Source organism: Prionailurus viverrinus, chromosome A2, assembly GCF_022837055.1.
Source record: "Prionailurus viverrinus isolate Anna chromosome A2, UM_Priviv_1.0, whole genome shotgun sequence".
Lineage (NCBI taxonomy): Eukaryota > Metazoa > Chordata > Mammalia > Carnivora > Felidae > Prionailurus > Prionailurus viverrinus.
The window spans coordinates 101,691,070-101,711,869 of record NC_062562.1 but is presented as its reverse complement, the minus strand read 5'-3'; the positions used below and the strand labels follow the sequence as shown (position 1 = coordinate 101,711,869).

General features: G+C 40.0%; 1 protein-coding gene across 1 annotated transcript in view; it reads right to left on the bottom strand.

The window, feature by feature from the left end:
* UMAD1 (UBAP1-MVB12-associated (UMA) domain containing 1) overlaps positions 1-20,800 on the bottom strand; it is a 221,145-nt gene that overhangs the window by 182,078 nt on the left and 18,267 nt on the right. Inside the window, exon 2 of the mRNA XM_047843253.1 lies at positions 16,427-16,517. Coding sequence (XP_047699209.1) covers positions 16,427-16,508 — 82 coding nt within the window. The 5' untranslated portion in view covers positions 16,509-16,517. The remainder of the gene's footprint in view (positions 1-16,426; positions 16,518-20,800) is intronic.

Below are 20,800 nucleotides of genomic sequence, written 5' to 3'. Positions count from 1 at the left end.
TGTCAATTTTTCTCCCAGGAGGAGTATGTAAATATAAATTCCCACCAGCTGGAGGCAGGCTGGTACACACAGCACTCAATTCATTTGCTGGTTTCTCTTACACTTTCACCCAGAGTAACTCTTCTCTCCTGGGAAGTCTTTTTGCTCCTGTTGCTACCACCTCAGGAGTACATTTAAAAAATTTCAATTTCTGGGGTGCCTGGGTGGTTCAGTCCGTTGAATGCCCAACCTCGGCTCAGGTCAGGATCTCGTGGTTCGTTGAGTTTGAGCCCCACGTCGTGTTCACTGCTGTCAGCCTGTCAGCGCAAAGCCTTCTTCAGATCTTCTACCTCCCCCATCACTGCCCCTCCCCCACTTGCACTCTCCCCTAAATAATTAAATTTTTTTAAACATTTTCAATTTCCAGCATCACTGCTACCAACACCAAAGTTATCGCTGTGGCTGCCTATGTTGTTTCGCTGATGGGAACTCTGCCTCCCCATTTGCCTCCATTACCACCAGTCCCTCCTCTATCTGCAGACCACCTGTTTTCCAGAATGAAGAAAGATGGTGATGTGTGTGCCTGCAGTACAAGAACAGGGAACAGAGTACTCTGCTTCCTTCTCTGGATGGAACCCCAGTGGTAGAGAGGGGTAACTGTGACATCCTAGGTGTTTGAGAGGTAAGGCTCAACACACTGTACCATGTGCAGATTAGTTGGTTCCTTCCTAGTCTGACTGTAGCCCAGACTCTGCCATTAAGCTACCTGTCACCCTTAGGTTTTAGCATGGTTATAAAATGTTTCCCTAAATATTTAATAAAAGATTTGTCAGGGATACACTGGGTCTACTAGCTAGATAAAATTTTTAAAAAACCTTCATACTGACTTTTGTTTCACAGTTGGTACACTGATTTCTTGCCCTCTTGAAGAAGAGCTCAATGTATCAGAACATGCTTTACTACCATCGATTTATTCCAACAAAGATAAGAATAAATTGAGGGATTTGTGAATCTCTTTAAATACATAAATCAAAAAAAGTATTACTGAAATGTTAAGCTATTAAAAACAAACCAAAACTTTGGAGATAAAAATCTAATTTCCTCTCTCATTTACTAGATGAGGAATCTGTGTCCCAGTAAAGTGATCTGAACTGTGTAAGATAAAAACTGCCATTTTCTTTGAAATGTAATCTCGGGGTGCCTGGGTGGTTCAGTCAGTTAAGCATCAGACTTCGGCTCAGGTCATAATATCTCAGTTCACGAGTTCAAGACCCGCGTCGGGCTCTGTGCTGACAGCTCAGAGCCTGGAGCCTGCTTTGGATTCTGTGCCTCCCTCTCTCTCTGCCCCTCCCCTGCTCTCACTCTGCCTCTCTCTGTCTCAAAAATAAATAAGCTTTGAAATGTAATCTCTTGCCACAGTTAATGTCATGAAGCCTCTGAAAGTCAAAATGCTCCTGCGGGGGCGCCTGGGTGGCTCAGTCAGTTAAGTGACTTGATTTGGGCTCATATGGTTCAAGCTCCAAGTTGGGACTCAGCATGGAGACTGCTGGGGATTTTCTCTCTTTCTCTCTCTCTTTCTGCCTCTCCCCCACTCACACTTTCACTCTAAAATAAATACATATGTTTAAAAAATGCTCTTTGCACAACATTATGAAATACTGATACTTAAAATTCTATCACACAAACTACAGTTTCAGACAAAATTTTACGTTTAGTTAGAAGTTTAAATTGCTATTAATATTCAATTTATTTTATTTTATAGGTTATCAAATAAAACATAAAACCATGACTATGACTAACAAATGTTCAAACAGCAAAGCAGTCACAGAAGTAAATATAATTGTCTGTTTGCAAGTTATTCCTCTAATTACCATTTGCTCCTATTCATACATGTTAATGGCCTAATACCTGCTTGTAAAATTAATGCTGGTTTTCTCTAGAAGTTAAGGAAAATTTCAGAATGAAAACTTTAAATTCCATCAGGTTATTTTTTTCCTACAAACTGTAAAAAGACCACCATTATTCAATTTTGTCTGTGTAACATCCCTGCCCTGTTCCAGGAAGTTGCACACAGAACACAACTTGAGAAATATGGGTTTGTACCATACTGAGCCCTATGCGCTTCAAGGTCCTGTAAACTTGGAGACCTAAAGAAGCTGAAAGAAAATGCATTCTTTCAGGGAATAGAAAACATTTAAGTCTATCTGAACTGAGAATATTAAAATATACTTAGATTCATTAGCATATTTTAGTAACAGGTAGAAATCATAATTGAATTTTTGTGGTGGTAAATTTAAACCACCTTTGGCAATACAAAGATGCCCACAGGCTGGAAAGGCATTTCTGTCTCACCAGGAAGGGAATCCTTTTACTCTAATTGGCTCATACAGTAATTTGGTATTTTATCTGAAATAGCTTCTATACTATATTTACCTTCCTTTCTCTCCTTAGCAAACAAAAGAATTTACATAAAGTACTTTGAATATATAACTCTCAATCAGGAAATATTTACATATGAGGCTGTTGAGAATTATCCCTAAAATCTCCTTCAACAGCTAGTAATTATATATGGCATCATTCCCACCCTTCAACAGCAGAATGTAATAAACTGTAGCTGGATTTATAATTAAAAAATGCAAATGTTTAAAAATAAGATTAACTTTAAAAACTCTTCCTTAAAATTTGACACACTGAGCATGATTGACATGCAGTTCAAGTATAAATATAACATATAATTGGTTTTAAACTTTAAATAGTGACTTTAAAACTATAAATTTGGGATGATAAAAAGAAACATATACATTTCAATTTTTCCCCCAAATTTCCACATTTAAAAAAAGGATGACAATTTCATTTATCGCCTTCAGCATTTTTGGAAATGGTACGTTTCTAAATATATAACACATGAAGATATGTGAGTCACATAGGTGAGCTGCTTTAAGACTGTATTAAGTGTAAGAACATATCATTAGCAGGATTGCTGACTTTGTAAAATTCTTGGTCCAGATTCGCACAGGTATCTCCTGCTTAATATCAGTAATCCGTTCCTGAGAATTGGACTTGTAAGAAAATGCATCAGGGATCCCATTTCCCATTACTCTGGGTGGGAAAAATTATAATGTGTTGCACATCAATCTGAACTTACAAACCAGGGACACCTGACTGGCTCAATCAGAAGAGCATGCAACTCTTGATCTGGGAGTCACAGGTTCAAGCCCCACATTGGGTGTAGAGATTACTTAAATAAATAAAACTTGAAAAAAAATGATAATCTTATTAAAAAAATAAAAATAAACCTACCAACCAATTTCTTCAAATATAACTAAGATATGGTAAATTGCCTATACATAAGTAGCAAACTATTATGTTAGTATGTTAAACTTGCTTCCTGATCACCAAATGGTTAATATGATTGTTCACCAATCAGTTGCTTTGTAGCAGCAACAGAGCCCTCCCTGGGCACCAGCAACATCCAGGATGCACACAGCCTTTCTGATGCCACTAGGGACATCTTTCAAAATGTTTACATGTGACCCTGACAACCTATTCATTTCATTTGCAATGTAATTCAAGGCTATTCCCATACACTGTTTTGTTAAATTGAGTTTTGGAAGGCATAAATGCAAACTTTTCCTTTATACACATCAAATGAAGAAATATAAATTATATATATATAAACTCTATTAAGTCTGGACACTACAAACATACCTGTCAAACATCAGTCTAGCCATTTTCAGCTGCACATAATAGAAGTGTATCTAAAAGTGGCTTAAACTTTAATGAGGGAATCTACTATCTCACCTAGGAAGAAGTCCAGAGGTTGACAGATCCCAGGCTAGTAAATGTATCAGTTCAAAAATGTCATCATGGACCAAATTACTTCCTCATTTTATTCTGCCATCTTCAACATGTTATCTCTGTCCCGAGCTACCTCCCCTCAGCAAAGGTGGCACCCATGTATGCAACCTCATCAGACATTTCGTCCAGATGAAACCGCTGCCAGGGGAAGAGCCTGGAGATCTCTCCAGTAACTGCCTGTGAGCCCCTCAGCCGGCTTTCCTTCACATCCAATCAGGCAGAAATGTCATAGGTCTCCATTCTGAAACTAACTGCTGGCAAGGCTGATCGGGCCACCCTTACTCGCTTACACACATTAGAACTGACCTCCCAGGGCTAAAAATGAAGGCATTCTCTCCTGAAACACAGGGCCACAAAGAGGAAGTGAATACTCAGAAGTGTGGAAGAAAAGGGAACAAATTTGGAATAGGCAAACCTGTTCTGAATGCTTATTCAGTTTGCATTAATAACTAAAATTAGTATAATTTAAGTCCAGGTGACAGGTGACATAAGTTCAACAAAGATGCATTTTCACTGGAAAAACACCTTAATAGAAGACATTACCAAGTTTTCTAACCAAATACTAAATGATCTAGAAGTCATTCCAAAACCTGTTGACAATATGTAGATTGCAGATAAATTTTATAGAAGTCACTGTGCTATTTAGGGAAGATACACGGCAGACAAGATGTCTGTAAGGAGGTTATAATACAAGTGGTAAAATTCAGAAAAATGCAAGTTTAAATAACATTACAAAACAATGATATAGGAGGTACTAAAAGATACTATGTGATTAAGGAGCAAATAAATGATGAGAAAAGGTGTACTATGAGATGAAGGACAAGCTATCCAGAAACAGTAGAGACCTCGAGACAGAATTTCATCTGAGATCTGGAGACTGAACAGGATACAAAGTGAAACAGGCTGGGCATTCTGCATAAGGAAATACAGGCCTGCAGGCCTGGGAGCAGAAAACATCCTAGTTAGAACAGTGAGAGCTCCATGCAAAAGCAAACCAAGAATAAACTATCGTTACTAATCACTAATTAGATGTTTACTACAACTAGTGAAACAGTTCTCCAGTCACAACTTAGGATCTGTTCATCTCTATTATCATTTCCCTGCTTTTAGTTTTTTGAATGAAAAAAACTAATTGCAGTATCATGTCCCAAATGCATCAGTGGAAAAGTATACACATTTATTCACACCAGACTGACAAGACAGAGAAACACCAACAAACTAATGAACTGTATGGGACCATGCATATGGTACAAGTCATTCTACCACACACCTGGTGTCTGACATTATTGTGTGTAATGTTATTTAATTTTTATTTTTGTACGTCTTGCCACTTAGGTTGTAACTTCCTTACAGATATCCCATGTACTATGTATCTTACATTACAGTAATTATTCCCTGATTTTCTTTTAGCTCAAAAGTCATTCTATTTTCTGAAGCCAAACTAGTAAAAGTGGCCAATGAGATATGATGCATCTCTGACAATGACTATACTACTTCTGACATTAAAATAAAAATAACCTGGGGAGTCTGGGCTAAGTCTCAGTCAGTTAAGAGTCAGACTTCGGTTCAGGTTGATCTCCTGGTTTGTGGGCTCGAGACCTGCATCGGGCTCTGTGCTGACAACTCAGGGCCTGAAGCCTGCTTTGGATTCTGTGTCTCCTTCTCTCTCTGCCCCTCCCCTGCTTGCACTCTGTGTCTCTCTCTCAAAAATAAATAAACATTAAAGAAAGAAAATAAAAATAAAAATACCCTAAGATCACACAACCCAAGGGGCTTGTAAACATGGGTATACATAGCAACATCTACAAAGATGATTCTTAACCTTTGAAGGGTCACAGACCTTTGAGATTCTGACGAAATGCAAAGACCCTTCTCAGAAAAATGTAAATACAAAATTTTGCCTATAAGTTCAGGAGGTTTACAGACCACTCCGCTCAGCCCCCTAAAGTCATCATGGCTAAGAACCCCTAACATAGTGAGACCAACAGACAATGGCTGGTTATCACAGTTATCAACTCTTTCAACCGATCCATCAACAAACTATTTTAAGGGTTACAGTTTTCCTCTGGTGCTGCCAAGCATATTTTCGCCTTGTACATCAGGAATAATAGATGCCAGAAATAAAAATAAATCATTCCATAAGTTGAGAACTGAGTTATGTGACTTAGAATACTGAAAATTTTCAGAACAATGACTCCTTTAAGTCACTAATACTATAACGTAAGGTTTTAGTATACTTAATACTTCTCACTAAAAATACAATTAATGCATGTACGTGTTTGTATGTATATATAAAATACATGTAAAATTAATCATAAAAGTATGACTTTCTAATGAAAATAACGATTGTAAGCTATTGATCAGTTTATAACCTAACTGATGACCACAGCGTAGCAGAAATTTTTTAAAATTCCAGTATAGTTGACATACAGTACTGTATTAGTTTCAAGTATACAATATACTGATTCAAAAAATTCCATATATTACTCAGGTCATCAAGTGTACTCTTAATCCGCTTTCTGTACTTCAGCCAACTCCCCACCCACCTTCCCTCTGGCAATCATCAGTTTGTCCTCTACAATTAAGAGTTGGAGTTTTCTTTCTTTCTTTCTTTCTTTCTTTCTTTCTTTCTTTCTTTCTTTCAAGTTTATTTATTTTAAGAGACAGTGCAAGTGGAGAAGAAGCAGAGAGAGAGGGAGAGAATCCCAAGCAGGTTCCATGCTGTCACCATGGGGTTCATCATGGGGCTCAATCCCACAAACTGTGAGATCATGACCTAAAGTCAGATGCTGTAACCAACTGTGCCACTCAGGTACCCCAATTTGCTTTGTTTCTTAAATTCCACATGAATGAGATCATATAGTGTTAGTTGTCTTTCTCTGACTTATTTCACTTAGCATTACACTCTCTACATCCATCCACTGTTGCAGATGGCAAGATTCGTTTTTACAGCTGAATAATATTCCATTGTGTGTGTGCATACACATTCCCTTCTTTGTCAATGGATACTTGGGCTGCCTCCATAATTTGCATATTGTAAATAATGCTGCAGTAACCATAGGGGAATATATATCCCTTCGAATTAGTGCTCTCATACTCTCTGGATAAATACCCAGTGGTGGAATTATTGGATCAAATGGTAATTCTATTTTTGATTTTTTGTGGAAAACCTCCATATTGTTTTCCACAGTGGCTGCACCAGTTTGCATTCCCACCACCGGTGCATGAGGGTTCCTTTTCTTCCACATCCTTGCCAACACTTGTTATTTCTTGTCTTTTTTATTTTAGCCATTCTGACCCCTTATTTTTAGGAGCATCTTTTTATGTGTCCGTTGGCCATGTGTATGTCTTCTTTGGAAAAAATGTCTATTTAAGTCCTCTGTCCATTTTTTAATTGGATTATTTGGGGTTTTTTTGGTGTTGAATTGTATAAGTTCTTTATATGTTTTGAATATTAACCCCTTACCAGATATCTCATTTGGAAACATTTTCTCCCATTCATTAGTTTGCCTTTTTATTTTGGTGTAGTCCTAACAGTTTATTTTCGCTTTTGTTTCCCTTGCCTCAGGAGACATCTAGAAAGATGTTTCTACAGCCGATGCCAGAGAAATTACTTCCTATATTCTCTTCCAGAAGTTTTATAGTTTCAGGTATCACATTTAGGTCTTTGATTTATTTTGAGTTCATTTCTGTGTATGGTGTCAGAAAGTAGTTCAGTTTCATTCTTTTGCACGTAGCTGTCCAGTTTTCCCAGCATCATTTGTCTTTTCCCCCATTGTATATTCTTGTCTCTTTTGTCATAGAAATGCCATGTGCATTGCTTTTTTAAATGCGGATTCTTGGGCTATGGCTCCAAAGATTGTGTTTCACTAAGTATGGGTCAGGCCCAGGAATCTGTAGCATTTTATTTTATTTTTTTTTAATTTTTTTTTTTAACGTTTATTTATTTTTGGGACAGAGAGAGACAGAGCATGAACGGAGGAGGGGCAGAGAGAGAGGGAGACACAGAATCAGAAACAGGCTCCAGGCTCTGAGCCATCAGCCCAGAGCCCGACGCGGGGCTCGAACTCACGGACTGTGAGATCGTGACCTGGCTGAAGTCGGACGCTTAACCGACTGCACCACCCAGGCGCCCCTGTAGCATTTTAAACAAAGAGCATAGCACCTGCGACAGACAAAGTCCTCAAGCATGTTGACTTAGTGATCACTACAATAAGACTCCATCACACAAATTTAAGATGTTTCACTTCTGGCTTAGTTTATTTGATAACGGTATTCTGAGATAACACCATAATTCTGTCATGATATAATAAAGGAAGAAGATACATTTTTCAAAAATTCACATTTATGAAGATTAATGTATAATCCTAAGTAAGAACCCTCTCCTTCATAATAGGCTTTGGTCACATTCAAAGGGAAAAAACTGACGCTGAGTACGATAACCACTAAAACACAAAAGAATACTGCCTTATTATTAAGATTACCAGAAAGACAATATTTAGGTCTTCCAACCCCATCTGAATTATTACCAGTATGAAGTGCAATGTTCACACCGTACATTCTACTTCAACTCTCATCCTTGTACTTTATTTCCTTAGCAGGATGAAATAAAAATAAACTTTTAAGTTAAAATATAAAAGTACTCATCACAATTTTTCAGTTAGTCTCATATGTGGAAGATATAGCACTAGGAAAGCCTGGAAGGAAACACGAGAGGAAACTCATTTATGGAATATGGTGTGCACACTTACATTTTCTCCCTACTGGTATCGTACTAAGTAAGTGCCCTCCAGGAAACAGCACCATAGTAAAGCAGGCAATGACCCCCGAATAGCTATACTAAAAATATGACTACCTGAAGTGTTTAGTTCAAAGAAAAAGTACCTTGGAGTTGCTCTGGTGAGTGTATAGGTGTTAATCTGTCAAACAGATATACCTTATGGCTGAAGACAAAAAGAGAGGCCACCTGGAATTGACATTTGTATAATTAAGTTAATAAAACGCTTCCCAATTGTTTCACTGATTAAAAAAAAAAAAATTAAGGTTCCAGATATATTGCTTTAAGAAACTCAAAGCTTTCTGTTTCTTTATCATTTGATGTTTGAAAGGAAGTGTGTTTAACCCAGACTTTGTGGTTTTATTTGCTTTTTGTTTGTTTGTTTATGGCTCAAGTACGGTGGAAGAGAAGCTGTAACTCTATATTTTTATGAGGTCTTTTTCAAAGTGTTTCATGGCATACAATTACTAAATTACAGAGAGTGAACTGCGGTGGTTCTCAGCCCTGTGTGTATGGTGGAACTGTCTGGGAAACTCTAAAAAAAAAAAAAAAAAAAACACCTCATGTCTGGGCCAAACCCCAGGCCTATCTAACCAGAATGCAGGGATTCTGGAGGCCCCAGCACCAGTATATTTTCAAAGTGCCCCCTGATGCACAGGAGGGTCAGCATGGAGTTAGAGAGACAGGTCATCCAATTGACATTGCTGAGCCCGAGTATGTGAATGACTTTCTCTCAATTAATTGTAATGAAACAGAGGGCTCAGTTCTGCTTCTCAGTATGGTCAACTCCTCTCCGTTGCCCTAAAAAGTTCCTTCTAATCTGCACAGTCAAGGAGACAAGGCGGGGCAGTACACCCCACACAGGATAGCCTTGCCTGAACACTTTCAGCTCTCAAGTGCCACCAGATGAACAGATGAACCAGAATTAGGAACCAGGGAATGTGACAATTCTGTCAATTCTACCACTAGACACACAGAGTTGTGTGTCATCTGAGTTTTTCTGGATATCATGATACATGGGTAAAGAGGTATTAATATGATCAGTTGCTTTTTTAATCCATAAACACTCTTTTTTTTTAAGATTTGGTATACTTCTGTTTGAAGAACAGAGAATAAAAATAGGAAGCACACTCTAAAAATCTGTTTAGTTTTTGTCTTTGTTGTTTTAATTAAAGCCTTCAGGCCTAGACAAAGCAAAGTGACTTACTGTCCCTCATTCCTTGGAATGTAAATTTTTATCATACACAGCTATATTTCCACTTTTGAATAAAGGAAGGAACATTGAAGCAAAGAGATCATCTAAACATTCCATATAAAAACGGAATAGTTTAGCTTTAGCATGTATGCATGGTTTGAATGATTCTGAGAACGAGGAATTCAGTAGGGGTCAATCTTAAAAATAACCCACATGTTTCAAATTCTGATTTATCATTTCAACTGGAAAACACTAGGTGAGACTCAGTTACACATTGCAATATCAAAATTGAAAGGATGAAATCCAAGCTGCTAAATTACTAAACTCTGATTCTCAATTCAGTTTTACAAAATAATTAGTTTAAAGGAGACCACAGGTCCTTATGCCCTACTTTCAGAAGCACCTGCATATGCTGAATGTCACTTGTACTATAACCCAGTTTCTTCAATCTCTATGGTAGTATTTGCCCCGTTTCATTCTGCCTGCTCCAAAGTTCTACTCAATACTGGTCAACAATGTCAGTGAACATAACAACAATAATCTAAATTATTCCTTTTCATCTCCGATTCCGTGGGTTTTTTTTTAATTGCTGTTCTTTTTCCTTCTTTTTGCTATAACATAATAAGCCAATTCATGCCTTTGTCTTAGTTTCAGAAGGAATTATATGCCAACATCTAGGCAACAGATACCCTTTTCCTTAATTTAAAATAACTATGAGGTTGCACACTACAGTAGTAAATTTGTAATCAACTTAAAGATAATGTCTTAAAATTACAATTAAACATGTCATAACACAAGAAAACCCTGGTAATTACAAATAGTACCACGCTTGCTAGGGTTTTAAACAGTAGTATAAAACTAAGAAAAATCGCCACCCAGTGATGCAAATGAAAACTGCAATTTGTTTTTGTGTAAAATGAGTACCCTGGAGGATTACTTCAACTTCATCACTGAATGAACGAATAGCTATCACCTTCTTATGTGAATAGGAACTGGTTACAAGGGAAAGGATGTTTTTCTATGAGGCTTTTTTCTCCCCTTTTTCTTATTCAGCACACTCGACATTTTACAAAGGCTAAACGCTTTGGAAACCTTAACAGGGAGAAAGCTTTCTTTCTGTCCAAAAGTGAGCTAATTGTATACGAACAACCCAGATATTCCTATTATCAACAAAGTGCCTAGGCTCTGCTTGGACCCAAAATTTCAAGTCATGGGGTACTGACTTCAGCAATGCCATCTAGTAATTGTCACCTGAAACCTATTTGTGTTAAGCAGGAAGACCTTCCCAGGGTAAAAGGTCCTCTCAAGTGGGAAAAGAGAGATAATTGACACCTCTAACAACATAATTTACTCTGACCGTTTTAGAAAAATGTATAAAGACTACATACAATGATAATCTAAAAAATTCTGTAGACTCCATATTGGTAAGTTGTTGCCATAAATATAACTGTTTCTCAGTCTTCACTTAGTCTTATCACTTCCCAAATACAACAAAACCCATCGTATATATTTATTTTCCTGCAATGTGTCTACTGCACATGAGGACCAAGAAATAACCAAAATATATGTGTGCCAAATCTGAAACATGTTAATAACAGAATTTCATATCTACCATTTGACCTATTTGACGTTTTCCAAAATATTTCACACAGTATGCACTGAAACTAAAGTAGGTATTACATTTGTCAGTGTATAATCGCATGATAAAAAAGTGCAACTTAGTGGAACAAATCAGCTTAAAAAAAAAAAGAGGTTACCACTCTTTTTTTTTTTTTTGAGAGAGAGCCAGTGCATGAGGTAGGGGCAAAGGAAGAGGGAGAGAAAGAATCTTAAGCAGGCCCTGTGCCCAGCACAGAGCCTATTAAGGGGACCCAATGTCGTGACTGTGAGATCATGACCTGAGCCAATCAAGAGTTGGATGCTTAACCCACTTACCCAACTGAGCCACCTAGGTGCCCCTCACCACTGTGTTTTTTGTTTTGTTTTGTTTTTTAATGTTTATTTATTCTTGAGAGATAGAGACAGCATGAGCAGAGGAGAGACAGAGAGAGAAGGAGACACAGAATCTGAAGCAGGCTCCAAGCTCTGAGCTGTCAGCACAGAGCCAAACGTGGAGCTCGAACCCACAAACTGTGAGATCATGACCTGAGCCGAAGTCGGATGCTCAACCAACTGAACCACCCAGATGCCCCTCACCACTCTGTTTTTAAAGACAACCTACTAGGGGCACCTGAGTGGCTCAGTTGGTTAAGAGTCCAGCTTTGGCCCAGGTCATGATCTCACGGTCTGTAAGTTCAAGCCCCACATCACGCACTCTGCTGTCAGCATGGAGCCTGCTTCAGACCCTCTATCTCCTTCTCTCCCTCTGCCCCTTCCCTACTTATGTGCTTTCTCTCTCTCTCAAAAATAATAAAAAAAAATTTTAGCAAAGACAACCTACTGTATTCCTAATAATCTGTCCTAACCTTTACCAGTCAAATCAACTAGGTCCCTAACTGCTGATGTATTTTTTTATTAACTGCATAATGTATACCATCCTCCAACCTCAACCTCATTAAAGAGATTACAGTTTTCTGCAATATTTTAAATAGTTTAAAGTGAAAAGTTTGGGGTAGCAAAATTAGCCAAATTTTATGATATACCAACCCTCTTTTACTTAAAAAGCAAAAACAAAGATGGGGCACCGGGTTAGCTCAGTCAGTTAAGCGTTCGACTTTGACTCGGGTCGTGATCTCGTAGTTGGTAATTTCGAGCCCCACGTCAGGCTCTGGGCTCACAGCTGGGAGCCTGGAGTCTGCTTCAGATTCCGTGTCTCCCTCTCTCTCTGCTCCTCCCACACACACACCGTCTCTCTGTCTCAAAAATAAACAAACATTAAAAAAAAAAGCAAAAACAAAGAAACAGAACACTTTCTCTTTGAAACACGAAGGAATACAATGTAAAAAATTTTTTAAAGAGCTTAAAACGTCATTAATGTCTTAAAATTTAAAATGATAATATGACATAAAAAAAAAAAAAAAAAGACGGATAGCTTGGTGGTTAAGAGGATTAGGTTCTAAAGTAAGGTTGCCTGGACTAATCCCAGATCTGCTCTACGTTAGCTGGAAGAACCCAGAAAAGTTCAGTCCTCACCTGTATGTGGATATAATACTATCATTTCATCCAGAGACTTGTTCTAAGTATTTTATACATATTAACCCATTAATCCTCTCAATAACCCTATGGGGTTCATACCGGTATCACGCTCATTTTCTCAATACCCTCTCACCTCCAGAAGTTATATAACTTGCCCCAAACAGCGGAGGGTAGCAAATATACCACCCCAAAATATGGTGCTTGAGCATAAGGATTATTTTGAGCTAAAGGCACTTGAAAAATAGCAGGTGCAAGGAGGGCGCTCTGACCTCTCCTTTCCTTCCCGAAAGCAGGAGATAAAGCCCCCCTCTAGAAGATGCCAGGGGGAAAGAAGCATTCTTATCACCAGAGGTGGAGAGTCAAGGCCAAGAGAACTCTGTACAAACAGACCCTGTTAAAATAACTCTTATCTTCCTTGAGTCTCCCCACACAAGCTACTTTTCCACAGTGGCCTCTTTGTTCAACCTGGTACATGAGCACATGGGTTTTGCCATTTCTTTAGGTCTTCATTTTCTTGGGGGGGGGGAGGGGAGGGGCTCCTGTGTACACATAAAAGCCTGTATGCTTCTCTCCTGTTCATCTGCCCTTTGTGTATTTATGTCTCAGACTCAGGCGCAGACCCTGAGAGGAGAGAGGAGAATTTCTGCCTCCCCTGTAATGGAGACTCTGGCAAACTGTAGAGCCAGGATACAGAGCCAACAAGTCTGGCTCGAGTCAGGATCTCATCTGCCCTTCACTGCAGTGTCTCTGAGGTGTTCCTGAGAAAGAAGGGAGGTGGTGTGATCAATGAGAAGAGAAAGAAGACACAGGAAGAGAGAGCCAAGGCTTATGCTGGCTGACATCCTCACAACTTCAGGAGAGTAACTAAGCTCACAAGATAGTAGGCACGCAGGGATTTTTCATGGAGGGTGGTGAAGGGGTAGAGCTTTGCACCTAGAGACGGGCTCAGCACTCATGGACACTGAAGGAGAAGAAAGCCTCAGCAGACATCTAGGGGACTCGTCTGGCTTGGGTCATTTGAAAGACGGTGACCACCAGCTGACTTCAAATTACATCACTGTCCTGGAACGATGACGGAAGTGATTCCTCACCATGACTGCCAGGGACACTAACGTTACAGGTGAGGTACGGTGCAGGGACAAAACCCACCCAACTCAGTCCAAGATGGTCCTGGGAAAGCACCCTCCAAACACAGCATGTCAGCTTTTGGAAAAGTGCCCCCTCAGAGCTTAGGTGTATCAGAGGGAGCAGCTAGAACATGAGAGCAGATGAGGGTAATAAAATGCTGGAAATTCCCTCATGAATTAGCAAATCTGAAAGTTTCTGTGTCTTCCAAGGCTCGGCTAAAAACTACTTCATAAACCAGCATCTCTTCTAGAAGAGGAAAGGTCCACAGCAGATAAGCTTCAGCCGCTGAGGCAGAAGACACTGGAAACTAGGCCCGTGTTGGGCTAGCTACAGCTGAAGCATCCATATGCTTTGAGCTACCAGACAGTGCAGATTTTAGAAGGACCAGCAGCAGGGGGTTTTCAGCTGTGGTTAAAACTTACCTCTGAAATGCTGCAATGTCGCAGGCCACACAGCAATTTCAGGTGCTTCACCAGACAGGTGAAGAAGATATATGAAGAGCATTAAAAGTTGCACCTGCTCACAAAGATGTCTGTGTACTACACTCACATCCTTTAAATGACTATTTGATTACAAAAAGAGTAATGTTGATTTCTAAACATGATACAAGAGAAAACAGCAAAGCTCTCTACACATGTGTTAAGACTACAGAGAAACACAGAACAGAGTTTGGAAAACCAGGCTTTGTTGAAGCACATTTCTGAGAGAAGAGTTTTGTGTGAAATGCTTAAAGAAGCAGACCAGAGGCATCCCTGAGGTTTAGTTAGTGAGGTTAATTCAGGAGGTAAGAGGGAAGCAACACTGGCAGCTTTCAAGGAACAGAAGTTGGGACTGATGGAGCCAGTTCGGACCTGGAAGCTGAGGCATAAATTCTTGATGCGATAAGAAGGGCCAGACGAGCGGTCATGTGCATGGCACCCCAGTTTGTACCCATCAGAAAGTTCCCCAGAAAAACCACTGGCCCTGGTCAAACAATGCCTCACTATTTTGCCTCAGGCACAGGGGATGTGGACAGAGAGAAAACAATGCTGAGCACCCAAATTATTGCCCCTGTCCTAGTACATAGGCAGCAGATTCAGAAAAACTGCCAGAAGGGAAGGGGAATCTGCCAGCACTGCAGATCCTGGCCTGACAGAACTTGACTGTGTCAAAGATGGGACATTCACAGGTAACATTTAGCCGCAAGAAAAACTGTAATCTGGTCTTCCAGAGATTAAGGCCTAGAAATGGGAGAGGGCCAGATGGGTGAAATGCTCGTGTCCTTTCTGTGAGAGACCAGATCCTAAAGAGAAGGGCTGAAGAGGCAGAGACCTACCCACCCAAACTTGTAAAAGTGTGGAGAAAGAGTCATGGCATGAACCCAGCTCTGAGGGGGCCGAAGCTGAAAATTCAAGATCACCTTTAAATCCAAGGCACCAATCTCCACTTTTCAAGACATGTGAAGCATTTGTCCATGCAAGGGGACCCTGGTCTGACTGGGCCAAGATAGAGATCCTAAGAGGAAGGAAACCAGAATCTGGTGGTATATTTGCTACCAGAATCTGGAAAGAGAGATACCTGAGAAACATCCCAGGGAGCAAATACCCTATGAGTTCATGCAACTCCTCTCAGGGAAAAGGCAGAATTTGGCGGCAGGAAGTCCAGAGTGGGAGAGGATGTGAGTTACGTGGGAACACTGGGTTTTAGCTCATCACCCCTGGGGACAGAACTTCTGGGAAGAACTATACAAAGACTGCAAGTCTCTTCCTCAGGGGAAAGACACACGACACATGAAGGAAATGTTATTTTTCAGAATTCGCCTTGGAAAGAGCATAGTATTTGTTTGAAAGAAATTTTTTTAAAGCCTCCAAAATAGTAATAACTGCAGGTATCAATTTTATAATAGAAAATAAACCAATGTTAACAAACATTTAGGAGACACTATGTAACATATTTCGATTTAAAAAGTATACTTCATTCAGCAAATGATTTATTGGATGCCTAATTTAATTTCAGATGCTAATTTAAGAGGCGAGGTTTGCTGCTATTTATAAAACAGAACTTGACTTTATCAAGGATCCTTCAAGACTTTTGGTTTTTTGCAATTAAAAAGGTTGACCAGCTTATCAGATAGAAAAAAAAGAGACGATTTTTACACATATAATTTGAAGGATGCAGCCAAAGTAATATATAAGAAGAGTGTGACTTGACAAAAATATTCTAAGTGACTGGGGAGCTTTATTTTTATAGATTTCATATACATAAATTAATTCAGGTATTAGTGAGAATTAAAAATCAATCACATAATTTTAAAGTAAACTTTTAAAGGAACAATAAGTCATCCAATTATGATTTTGTTTCTGTAAAAGGCTCACCTAAAAGGACAAATCCATCGGCTTCTGTCTCTGGTACTGTGGGCTTTTTAGATTCCGGAGACTTTCTGAAGAAGTGAAACATTGCTGCTATCTGAAACAGAAACACCACGCAATGTCAGATTCAGAGCAAACTGTAAAAGTCTTAGTAAAATGCCAAACATAAATATATCACAATGATTACTTTAAGGAATTCCATTACCAGACTTAAAAACATAAGCCCTCTCTTGGTGTCAGAAGACAAAAAGAGAAATTAAGGGGCACAGACTTCCAGTTCCAAACCACAAGTGCCTTGAATCATGCAACCTCTCTCAATTTCTGAACATGCAGGAAATAACCCAAGAAATTATTATACGTAAAACTAAAATCAACAGGTAACCCTAGGATATGGAACGATCTCACTAACTATAAATCAGACACTGGAATGGGAAAAGAAAAAGTAAACGAAACAAAAACTTGTCCAGGCTTCTTGTCATGCCAGGGTCATAAAACTGAGGCCACCTAAAAAAAGAAAGGAAGGCACTTCAAACATCATCTACAGTTAGTTACTTGATTCAGACACTCAGGATTGTATGCACTGCAACCAACTTTAAGTTCCCATCAATGCAGATCTTTGTGTTGGCAAGACTGTGTGCTGCCCCCAACACACACACACACACACACACACACACACACACACACACACGCGCGCGCGCTCGTCTTTCCTCTTTACACTCAGGGAGGAGGACACCGACTCCTAGAAAACAACTGGGAAAGAAGCTGAAGGGAACACAGGAGGACACATCACATTCTGAGGACAGTCCCTATAAGCAAAGCAACGTAACAGCAAAGAAAGGAAGTCCTGCTGGCAGTAAGTGCTCCACACTTTAGTTTTCAAATATTCCACCCATTCCAGAAAATCAAGCAGGGAGGGCAAATAAAGATCCTATCTGAGCAAAGGCCTTCTAGAAACTGAGAAGTGTACTGGGGTTTGTGGAGGTCGACACACCCTTAGCTGCAGACCTGGATGGACGGTAAAGGAGCCGATTTGTTGACAGAAAACATATTTGGCTGAGTTAACTTTTAAAGAAATAAAAACTGGGGCTCCTGGGTGGCTCAGTCGGTTAAGCATCTGACTTCGGCTCAGGTCATGATCTCACGGTTGGTGGGTTCAAGCCCCGCTTCAGGCTCTGTGCTGACAGCTTAGAGCCTGGAGACTGCTTGAGATTCTGTGTTTCCCTCTCACTATGCCCCTGCGCCAACTCATGCTCTGTTTCTCTCTGTCTCAAAAATAAACATAAAAAAAAATCTTACAGGAATAAAAACTGGAGAAGAAAGGGGTTCCTGGGTGGCTCAGTCGGTTAAGCGTCTGACTTTGGCTCAGGTCATGATCTCACGGTTCATGGGTTCGAGCCCCGCGTCGGGCTCTGTGCTGACAGCTTGGAGCCTGGAGCCTGCTTCGAATTCTGTGTCTCCCTCTCTCTCTGTTCCTCCCCTGCCCTCATTCTGTCTCTCTCTCTCACTCTCTCACAAATAAAGATTAAAAAGAATTTTTTTTAATTAAAAAGGACAAAAATAAAAATTAAAAAAAAACTGGAGAAGTAAAAGACAAGGCATGTGATAAAGAAAACAGTTCAGTAAAAGAAAAGGAACAGCCTCTGAAATCCTCAAAGAAAATGCTTACTGGATATAATGATGGGTCCAAAAGAAAGGTCTGGAGATAGTTTGGCACCCTCAGCAGAGGACAAGGAGATACAGCTCGTGTGGAACTGGTGAAAAAACGAGGTTAGATGCAAAGCAAATGCAGAAGATGAAAAGACAGAGTGACATGCTAAGAACAACTGAGTAAGATCAAGACAAACCTGTGCGAGGAAGAAACGGGATCAGAAGAGAACTGGTTGGTTTACAAGCAGGAATGTAAGAAAAGAGAGCTCAGATTCAAAGCTTGACAGACTGGAAAAGGCAACTGACTTCCCAACCCCAAGCAGTTGAAAATGAAGCGGAGAAGGCCTCTGAAAGAACAGCTGATTAAAACTCAACATTGGGTCAGGATCAAATCCAGAGGACACAACGGCTACACCTGATATTAAACCTCAATGTGGATCAATGTGGCACATAGTAAATTCCTTCACTTGGGATAAAATGTTTCAGGAAAAACAGACGAAGAGGATAAGTCTTCAGCTGACGGTTGGCAGAAAAAAGGTACCCTCAAATAATTAAAGGGAGGAGGCACATGTGGGGAGAAAAAGATGAGAAATGTAGCAAATCTGAGAGATCTCTAGCAAAAATTGTAGGTCTGGCTATTGACACATGAAGCTGATTGGAATCAAGCTGGGAAGCCAACAAAATTTTTGAGAGCTGTGTGGCCAAAATGACTACTACTAGTCTGGATTAAAACAGGACTATGACTACTGGATATTTAGGACAACCCTATAGACAGGAAGCTGCCAGAGAAAACTGCTCAACCCCCAAAGACAGCCTATTCTCTAGGGCCCACTTGAGTGGGAGCCAAGGAAGTTAATGGAAAAGGAAAAAAAAAAAAAAAAGAGAACAGCAGATTGGGAGCCTCTCCCGGGAAGCAGAATGTGGGCATAATTAATGAACATCCTCCAAACCAAGGTGGGGTTCCCCCCCAAAGCCTGCTCAGTGGGATTTCAGAATTGCTACCACTCCATGACGGTTGCGTATCTCCAGTTCCTCCCCTTTCTGAATGGGAGTGGTTTGGGCAGGGTGTTTCCCAGTTCCACCAGAGTGGGAGGGGACATAAGGGACAGGTCTTCTTAATTCAGGAATTCTCCAGACCAAGAGATGGCACAAGAGGGCCTGATGGGACGATAAGGGACTTCAAGCTCTGCTGTGACTGAATGGGGCAATTTGGGTTACTGCCCTTGGGGAGGGGTGAGTTATTTTGCCTACAATGAGAAGAGCTGTTATATGTGATGACCACAAGTGAGAACCACGGAATCATTAGGGTTGTTCACTGGCTCTCTGCCTTACGGAGCCCTAAGACTACAGTTTACTTCCCTCCTCGGAGGTAGGTATGGCCATGTGGCTTGCTTAGTTCACTGCATCACTGGGGTGCTACAGCAAGGAGCTTTGCGAACACAGAGAAAGAGAAGCCCTTTAAAAAGTGGTTCCTGTTCTAACATATAAAGATAAGCCTTCTAACAGAAGGACTCAAATTTCCAACACTTTTTCGTGTCTGGCCACAAAACAGAAATGGAACGAACATGGAAATTACAAAAGTGGTTCTGGTAAGTCAGTCTCAACCCCCAAAAGTTTAACTATTTTATTACAAAACCCAGACCAAACTCCGGTAGTGCAAGAATCTCTCTTTTATTTTTTTAATGTTTTTTTAATGTTTATTTATTTTTCAGAGGGAGAGAGAGCGCAAGCAGGGGAGGGGCAGAGAGAGAGGGAGACACGGAAGCAGGGTCTAGGCTCCGAGCTGTCAGCACAGAGCCCGATGCAGGACTTACAAACCGTGAGATCATGACCTGAGCCGAAGTCAAATGCTTAACCGACTGAGCCACCCAGGAGCCCGAAGAATCTTTTTTTAATTAAAGTATTTTGTACAGCCGTTACAACTTAAGTGAAGCATTTAAGTTTTTCATGACCCAAAACAATGAATTTAAACTATATACAGGCTGCATCAGTTTGTTGTTAGTATGACTGATTGGCGATCATAATATTATACCCCCTTCTTTTAGAACATTATAAACATCAGAAAAGGAGGGATGACTTAGGTTCCAAGAGTCAAGAAACTTCCAGGCAGGGAAGAAACAGAAGAATCAGTAAGAAAAAGGAAGCAGAGACAGTATGAAAGAGCTCAGAATGGCAGCAAAGAATAGTTTGTTACAAATATTCATCTGAAACAGCTCTAAAATTCTTACAAAAGTACCAATTACCCTCACACCCATCACTCCACCAATGTGACCACCACTCAACTCCCTCCTCAGGATGTTTTCACGTGAAAATCACGTTCCAATTTTACAATACGAGTCTTGGGATTCCCTTTTATGATGAATAGTACTGCTGGCACTAATAATTCTTCATTCCACAAGTATCTAAAGTCAGTCCATCCATGTATCTTTACAGAAATCACTCCATGCACGAAAAGACTATGCCCCTGGACACCATGATATACAATCAAATTATCTTTATCACATGATATTTTTTCCTATCACTGAAATACACAGGTAGGTCCCCACTCCAGCAGCCAGATTGAGTTGTCTTGCTTAAGACTAGAAACGAGGGAGGAAAAGAGGAGTAACTAAAACCCTACTAACATTTACTGAGCTCCTACAGTGTCAGTCACTATACCAGAATGTCTTACGTATGCTATCCCATAACTCAGAGACATCTCGCCATGCACACCCAAGTATTCACAACGTGTAA